Raw genomic sequence first — 9,022 nt, 5'->3', positions numbered from 1 at the left:
AGAGGGAGAGGTGGACATTGAAGGATACTTAGGAAAAGGAGGTCAATTTCAGATGCCCACATTTGACATTTCTCTACCAAAAATGAAGTCATCAGAGAGAGAAATGAATGTAGAACGACCTGAAGTGAAGGGTGGCAAAATTAAAATGCCCTCTATTGACATATCTCTCCCTAAAGGAAAAGCAGAGGGGAATATTAACATTGAGGGACATTCTGGAAAAGGAGGCAAGTTCAAAATGCCCTCATGTGACATTTCTCCTCCTAAAATGAAGGGTGATGCTAGTTTAGAGGGACCTGAATTGAAAGGGGGAAAGTTTGAAATGCCCACACTTGATATTTCCCTTGCCAAAGGAAAAACAGAGGGTGAAGTCAACATTGATGCAAATGTAGGAAAAGAAGGAAAGTTCTCTCTTCCAAAAATAAAGTTACCAAAGGGTGACATGAAAATAGAAGGATCTGATGTGAAAGGCATCACATTTCATATGCCCACTATAGATTGTTCACTTCCAACAGGAAAAACAGAAGGAGACATGAGCGTTGAAGGAGATGCATATAAAGGCGGAAAGTTTCACATGCCTTCACTTGATATTTCTGCTCCAAGAGTGAAGTTACCAGAGGGTAAAGCCGTAGTAGAAGGCCCTGAAATTAAAGGTGGAAAGGTTGAAATGCCAAAAATGGATGTTTCCCTTCCAAAAGGCAAAACAGCGGAAGAAGTTAACATTGAAGGCCATGTCAGTAAAGGGGGCAAGTTTAAGATGCCCAAATTCGGCATTTCTTTCCCGAAATTGAAGTCACCAGAGGTTAAGGTCAACACAGAGGGACCTGAAGTCAAAGAAGGGAAGTTTATAATGCCTACAATTGGCATTTCAATACCAAAAGGAAAATCGGAAGGTGACATCAATGTTGAAGGAGATTCTGAAGCAGGAGGCAAATTTCATATGCCCACATGTGACATTTCTCTTCCAAAAATGAAGTCACCAGAAGCAGATATCAGTTTAGAAGGACCAGAAGTCAAAGGAGGAAAGTGTCACATGCCAACAATTGACCTTTCCCTTCCAAAAATGAAGTTGCCTGAAGGTGAAGTCAATGTAGAAGGCCCCGAAGCCAGAGGGGGAAAGATTGAAATGCCATCGATTGATATTTCACTTCCAAAAGGAAAAATTAAGGGGGAAATTGACATTGAAGGACATTCTGGAAAAGGAGGAAGATTTCATATGCCTACATTTGACGTTTCCCTTCCAAAAATGAAGTCACTAGAAGCAGATATCAGTTTAGAAGGACCAGAAGTCAAAGGAGGAAAGTGTCACATGCCAACAATTGACCTTTCCCTTCCCAAGGGAAAGGGAGCAATTGACACTGAAGGACATTCTGGGAAAGGAGGCAAGTTCCAAATGCCAGCATTCGATATATCACTTCCAAAAATGAAGACACCAGATGGTGAAGTCAGCCTAGAAGGCCCTGAAGTCAAAGGGGGGAACATTAATATGCCAACAATGAACATTTCTCTTCCAAAAGGAAAAATGGAAGGAGAAGCTAAGGGACATGCAAGCAAAGGGGGCAAATTTCACATGCCCTCAATTGACATTTCCCTTCCAAAAATGAAGTTGCCTGAAGGTGAAGTCAAAGTAGAAGGCCCCGGAGCCAGAGGGGGAAAGATTGAAATGCCATCGATTGATATTTCACTTCCCAAAGGAAAAATGGAGGGGGAAATTGACATTGAAGGACATTCTGGAAAAGGAGGAAGATTTCATATGCCTACATTTGACGTTTCCCTTCCAAAAATGAAGTCACTAGAACCAGATGTCAGTTTAGAAGGACCGGACGTCAAAGGAGGGAAGTTTCATATGCCAACAATTGACTTTTCCCTTTCCAAGGAAAAGGGTGAGATTGACACTCCAGGACATTCTGGAAAAGGAGGCAAGTTCCAAATGCCAGCATTGGATATATCACTTCCAAAAATGAAGACACCAGAAGGAGAAGTCAGCCTAGAAGGCCCTGAGGTGAAAGGTGGAAAGTTTGAAATGCCAAAGATTGATATTTCACTTCCAAAAGGAAAAACAGAAGGGGAAATAGACATTGAAGGACATTTGGGGAAAAAAGGAAAGTTTCACATGCCCACATTCGACATGTCCTTGCCAAAAATGAAGTCAAATGATGGTGACATGAAATTAGAGGGGCCAGAAGTGAAAGGTAGTAAAATACATATGCCTGCCATTGACAATTCTCTTCCAAAGGGGAAGGCAGAATGTGATCTTCAGGTTGACGGGCATGGTGGCAAAGGGGGAAAGTTCCATATGCCCTCAATTGACATTTCTCTTCCAAAAATGAAGTTGCCTGAGGGTGAAGTCAAAGTTGAAGGCCCTGAAGCCAAAGGTGGAAAGTTTGAAATTCCAACAATTGATATTTCACTTCAAAAAGGAAAAGCAGAGGGAGAAATTGACATGGAAGGACATTCTGGAAAAGGAGGAAAGTTTCATATGCCAAAGTTTGATGTATCGCTACCAAAAATGAAGCTCCCAGAGGGTGACATCAAACTAGAGGGACCGGAAGGGAAAGGCAACAAAATACATATACCTAACATTGACATTTCTCTTCCTAAAGGGAAAACTGAAGGAGATATTGAGGTTGAGGGGCATGGTGGCAAAGGGGGAAAGTTCCATATGCCCTCAATTGACATTTCTCCTCCAAAAATGAAGTTGCCTGAAGGTGAAGTCAAAGTAGAAGGCCCCGAAGCCAAAGGTGGAAACATTCAGATGCCATTGATTGATATTTCACTTCCCAAAGGAAAGATGGAGGGGGAAATTGACATTGAAGTTCATTCTGGAAAAGAAGGAAGATTTCATATGCCTACATTTGACGTTTCCCTTCCAAAAATGAAGTCACTAGAACCAGATGTCAGTTTAGAAGGACCGGACGTCAAAGGAGGGAAGTTTGAAATGCCAAAGATTGATATTTCACTTCCAAAAGGAAAAACAGAGGGAGAAACTGACATTGAAGAACATTCTGGAAATGGAGGAAAGTTTCATATGACCTCCTTTGATGTGTCACTACCAAAGATGAAGCACCCAGTGGGTGATGTCAAAGAAGGCCTTGAAGTCAAAGGGGGGAAGTTTAAAATGCCCAAAATCGAAGCAGAGGGTAGGAGTGGAGTCAAGTTACCAACTGTTAAACGGCCAACAGTAGACATATCTGCACCAAAGGTTGACTTAGACTCTGGCCTGTCAAAAGCTAAAGGAGATGATAGGGAAGAGATGGAGCTACTAAAAGCGGAGGGTGATAGGCCATCCTCTGGGTCAAGTTTTGACATGCCAGATGTCTCTCTTAAAATGCCAAGATTTTCTCTCTCTAAATTTGGTGGAAAGTCTAGTGGAGATGTAAACCTGGAAGGATATGGGACAGAGGATGATATTGATATCAGCCCCCCACGAGCGGATAGTGAGGGCAGACCAGCATCAGCGGAAATACGCGGAGAGGGAAAAATAGAAGGTAAACTAAAGAAGCCCAAAATAAAAATGCCAATGTTTGGAATATCCAAGAAAGATGTATCAATAGCCAGCCCTGATGTGGAAATCAAGACAAAAAAAGGGAAAGTGGACATTCCAAAGCCAGGGATCAGTGTAGAACATCCAGAGGACAAAACAAATAGAAAATATAGACTAAAATTCCCAAAGTTTAAGAAGTCATCTCCTAAAGGTAAACTACCAGAGGGAGAGATAGATGTCTCAATGGATAGTGGAATGGAAGGGAAAGGTGGCATTCATGCACCCGATGATACAATCAAAATGCAAAGGTTCTCCATGCCAGGGTTTGGCTCACAGGAGATAGACTTTGACAGGAGTGGGCCCAGTGCTGAACTAGATGTCAAAGGAAAGGTAAAAATACCACCAGTGGAGATATCCCTGCCAGATGCCAAGAAATCTGAGCAAGAAGTGTTACTCCCAAAGGCTGAGGTGGATGTGTCTGAGGCTGACATCAGAGGTTATGAAGGAAACCTGAAAATCCCTAAAATGCCAACTATTGATGTATCAGCACCCAAAATTGACCTTGATGTAACTCTGCCTAAAATCAAGCATGAAACAAAAATTGAGGGGATAGGAGGCAAATTTAAGATGCCAAACATCAAAATGCCTGATATAGATTTATCACTTCCTAAAGAAAAAACTGGTGACATTGATGCATCCAAGGTTGAAATTGAGGGAAGGGGTGGAAAATTCAAGATGCCTGTCATTAAAATGCCAAAGGTTGACCTATCACTTCCAACAGGAAAACATAGAGCAATGGATGTATCCACAGTGGAAAATGAAGGAGAAGGTGTAAAATTCAAGATGCCACATATGGAAATTCCAAATGTTGATATATCACTTACCAAAGGAAAAAGTGGAGGGATTGAAGGGCCAGAGATGGAAATTGAAGGAGGGGGCGGAAAATTCAAAATGCCACATATGAAAATGCCAAAGGTAGACTTATCACTTCCGAAGGGAAAGTATGGAGACATCAGTACACCAGAAATGGAAATGGAAGGAGGAGGAAAATTCAATATGCCACATATGAAAATGCCAAATATTGCCATATCACTTCCCAAAGGAAAAAGTGGAGAGATTGAAGGACCAGACATGGAAATTCAGGGAGAGGGAGGAAAATTGAAGATGCCACATATGAAAATACCAAAGGTAGACTTATCAATTACGAAGGGAAAGTCTGGAGACATCAGTGCACCAGCAATGGAAATGGAAGGAGATCAATTCAAGAGGCCACATATGAAAATGCCAAATATTCATATATCACTTCCAAAAGGAAAAACTGGTGATGTTAATGCAACTGAATCGGAAATTGAGGGAGATGGAGGAAAATTCCAGATGCCACATATGAAAATGCCAAATATTGGTATATCACTTCCCAAAGGAAAAAGTGGAGACATCAGTACACCAGAAATGGAAGGAGGAGGAAAATGTAAGATGCCACATATGAAAATGCCAAACATTGATATAGCACTTCCCAAAGGAAAAGGTGGAGAAACTGAAGAACCAGAGATGGAAATTGAAGGAGGGGGCAGAAAATTAAAGATGCCACATATGAAAATGCCAAATGTTGATATATCACTTCCAAAAGGAAAAACTGGAGATGTTAATGCACCTGAATTGGAAATGGATGGTGAGGGTGGAAGATATAAGATGCCAGAAATCAAACTGCCAAATATAGATATTACAATGCCAAAGGGAAATTCTGGTGACATTGATGCTGAAATCAAACAGCCCAACGCTGAGGCAGAAGGAAAGATAAAAATGCCTTTGATTGGTTTACCAAAGTTTACAACTCCCAACCTTGATTTGGACATAAATGTTGGAAAACCCAACCATGGAGCTGAGGTTCATGGGAAAAATTCAGACACAACTGGTTCACATTCTGAGGGAGACCATAAGATGAAAATCAAAATGCCAACAATAGACATAGAGTGCCCAAAAGGAGATCTGGAGCTGGATATAGGCTTCCATAAAGCTGAGGGAAAGAAGGACAGAAAAATAATAGAGTTGCCTGACTTAGACCTTAAAACTTCTGGTACCAAAGGTAAGGGGCCAAAAGTCAAAGGCACCAAATTCAAAATTGGAATGCCAAAAATGAAGAACACTGGAGATCAAGCATTAGATGCAGCCACAAAGAAGACAGGGAAAGAGAATGAAGGGGCCAGTGGTAGATTCATGATTAAGAAGACAAAGCTTGGCAAAGGTGCAGATGTGGCGGCAGATGCGATGGCAGGTGGTTCTGTGTTGCCAAACATCTCCCTCCCAGATGTGGGCTTCTCAGTATCCAAAGGAGTCAGCCAAGAGGATGAACGTCATGGTCCAGAGATGAGTGCTAAATTGCCAAAATTCAAACTCCCTAACGTGGAGATCTCAGGTCCTTCAATGACTGGCCAAGGAGGAGCACAAATCAACAGCGGACAACAAGAAAACAAAGATGGTATCAAGTTTCAAATGCCAAAGGTTACTCTACCGTCTGTGGGGCTGAAGAGCAAACAAGGCTCTGCCGAGCCCACTGGCACAGATGCCAGCACAGAGAATGGATTCACATTACCTCATCTTGGAATCAAAGTCCCCAAATTACCAGATATAGACTTTGATATTGGAGCATCTCAAGCTGAGGACCAAGGGGCAGATACAAGTACAAGACAAAAAATCAAAATACCCAAGTTCGGGGTGGCTTTACCTGCTATTTTTTCACCTGAAGCTAGAGTACATTTGAAGGACCCAGAGGTTGAGTATGAAGGCCCTAAAATGCCCAAAGTTAAAAAAGCTGTATTTGTTTTGGTGAATCCCCAAACAGACCACTCCACTATGTCCACTATATGTGAAGCAAGTGTAGAGTCTGGAGAGGCTAAAATCAGAATGCCAAAGATCAAAACGAAGCCATCATTTGGAAAGTCAGGATCCAAGGAAAAAGGTGTTGCTTTGAGCATTGAAGGAGACGTGGATGGAGCTGACAAGTCAAAGGGAGCAAAGCAAAAAATTCCCAAAGTCACCTTCTCTCCAGGCAAAACAGGTTCATTTGATGTAACCCTAAAAGGTGAGGGGTCTAGTTCCAGCCTCAATGGTGAGAAAGTTTCAACATTCCAGAACGGATCCAAGGAGGATAAAGCTAAGTTTGTGAAGCTCAAGCTTCCAAAGATAGAGTTGTCCTCGCCATATTCAAAAATAGGCAGTGGAGAAGAGGACCTTGAAATGAGTGCTAAGCTTGTCAATGAGTCCTCAGGAACTGACGGAGAAACCAAGAGGAAGAAAGTGAAATCAGGCAAAATGTCCTTCCCGGGATTTAAGAAGAAGACATCAAAAGGAGAGGAGGAAACTCAAGACAATGTGGTGTCCTCATCGGCCAGGACAGAAATGCTAGATCAGGATAGTTCAGAATCACCAACGCCCATGGTCTCCATTGGCTTTGTTCCAGGGAAGTCTAGGGAGCAGGCAGAGGCTGAGAGCAGAAAGAAGGAGCTGGAAGGAAAGCAGTCGACCTGGTTCAAGGCCCCCAAATTCAACCTGAAACCCAACTCAACAGGAATCCTCCTCATTACACCAGAAGGTTCTCCCCAGGGCAGCAGATCCTCGCTCCAGTGCCAGGGTGTCGATGAAACTGGTGGTACCTTCCGGCTCCAGATGCCAAGCACGGGGTTCTCCACGCAGGAGGTGTCTGAGGAGAATGTTACCACAACAAAGAAGGGAACCGTAACTGTGGTGACAAAGACGACAAAAAATACGGTAACAGAGTCCAGAACTGGTCAAACCCACACATCGCTATCCCATTGTAATTACTGAAGTCCGAAGAGATGTGAGAGTAATATATTTTCCCTCTGTCCTGATGTGACGACTGTTTTTGTAAATGTTCCTCCATGTTTTCTTTCTATTTTAGTCTTGATCATCTTTGATAATTTGAGTGGTTTAAATCTGAATGTCAATTCATTATGTATTGTTGTTGATATCTTTTTTATGCAAAAATACCACACATTTTAATTTCCCAAAGGAAATGTCTATTTTCAATGCCTTCCCATTTGATATACCGACATTTACTTTGGCATGATTGCAGAATTAGACTGACAGAGAACACAAACCAATTTACCAAAAGCAATTTGTATGTAAATACATTGACATGTTGCCTGCTTACTTAATGAAACATGTAATTATTTTCATATTACCGATGATTGGAATAGTAATAAGGATAGTAGTGATTTGTGTTAATGTAACTGAGGCTTGAGGATGGTGTGAGATTTGTGGTTTTATCATTTACTTACTTCAGCTTGTTTTTTCTTTTTGATATATGAAGATTTTTTGTAATTATACCATACATTGAAATGTAAGATTAAAGGCTTCTACAATGCAATCCATTTCAACACTCTATGAGAATCAAGATAAGTAGACAAAACCCAAAAGAATAGGAAACTATCATCTGATATTAAGCCATGGTTTAAAGAAACAGATTGAAATATTTCAAAATGAATGCAAAACCTCTTGAACAAAACAATGTCTCAATGTCTCCATTTTCCTTTTCTTTTTTGGTGAGTTAGGAAGTAGGAATTCAATGTGTGTGTTCTACTGCATGGGAAGAGTCCCAGCAATCCTCTGTCAATCAAGTTTACAAAATTTTCCTTAACCAGATTTAACACCTGTTGGAGCTGGAAATTTGAAATAACTATATAGAATGGTGCATGACAAGGAGAGAACATGTACATGACCAGATAACACAGTTTAACAGTGTTTATACGTAGAGAGATTTTTTACAAATACCTTTGTGCTTATGTTTTCAGTGCTTATGGCTTCACAATAAGCAGTTTTCAAAGCAAAGTGTTATCAAAGTGGCATTATCAATAATGTTGTTAAGAGATCATATTATTAATAAACCTAATATTCCTAAAAAAAAATTAAAGTTGTATCGTCTTCCAAATTATTCTCTTTCTAGGCGAACAGCACCCTCTCCTGTCAAATACAGCAGACATTTCAAACATACTCCCTCGCCTTATCACAACATAGTCATGGGCCTTTTATCAATTCGATTTGTCCTGCATCCTCTCTCCTCTGTCCCCTCTCGCCTCCTTTTGAAAAAGGTCAAAGTTAATTGAGGAGAGTCAGCGAGTAGAGTAAACATGGATGGAAATGTGCTTGCTTGAAATGAGATGGTCTTTCTCCCCCAGCCTGGTTTCATAGACTAGACGTAACATAGTAAACGTAAATCCGGGACACTTAAATTAGTATGATATGTTACGTTTACGCCTTTCCTAAGGCACTGCAGATTGAGTTATATCATATTATTTTTAGATTATTTTGCTGGCAACATGTGGCTTGTCTGCTTACACTGAGTGTACAAAACATTAGGAACACCTTCCTAATATTGAGTTGCACCCCCACTTTTGCCCTCAGAACAGCCTCAATTCGTCAGGGCATGGAGTCTAAGGTGTTAAAAGCGTTCCACAGGAATGCTGGCCCATGTTGACTCCAATGCTTCCCACAGTTGTGCCAAGTTGGCTGAATGTCCTTTGGATG

The 9,022-nt window shown here is 41.2% G+C and overlaps 1 protein-coding gene across 1 annotated transcript; it reads left to right on the top strand.

The window, feature by feature from the left end:
- The first annotated feature begins 2,111 nt into the window (after positions 1 to 2,111).
- LOC120028866 (neuroblast differentiation-associated protein AHNAK-like) lies at positions 2,112 to 8,408 on the top strand. Its single transcript, XM_038974118.1, has one exon. The coding sequence runs from the start codon at positions 2,126 to 2,128 to the stop codon at positions 7,301 to 7,303; it is 5,178 nt and encodes a 1,725-aa protein (XP_038830046.1). The 5' UTR covers positions 2,112 to 2,125; the 3' UTR covers positions 7,304 to 8,408.
- Positions 8,409 to 9,022: the final 614 nt, after the last annotated feature.

This window comes from Salvelinus namaycush, chromosome 34 (assembly GCF_016432855.1).
Source record: "Salvelinus namaycush isolate Seneca chromosome 34, SaNama_1.0, whole genome shotgun sequence".
Lineage (NCBI taxonomy): Eukaryota > Metazoa > Chordata > Actinopteri > Salmoniformes > Salmonidae > Salvelinus > Salvelinus namaycush.
The sequence above is the reverse complement of the archived record's forward strand: the minus strand, read 5'-3'. Positions and strand labels throughout refer to the sequence as shown.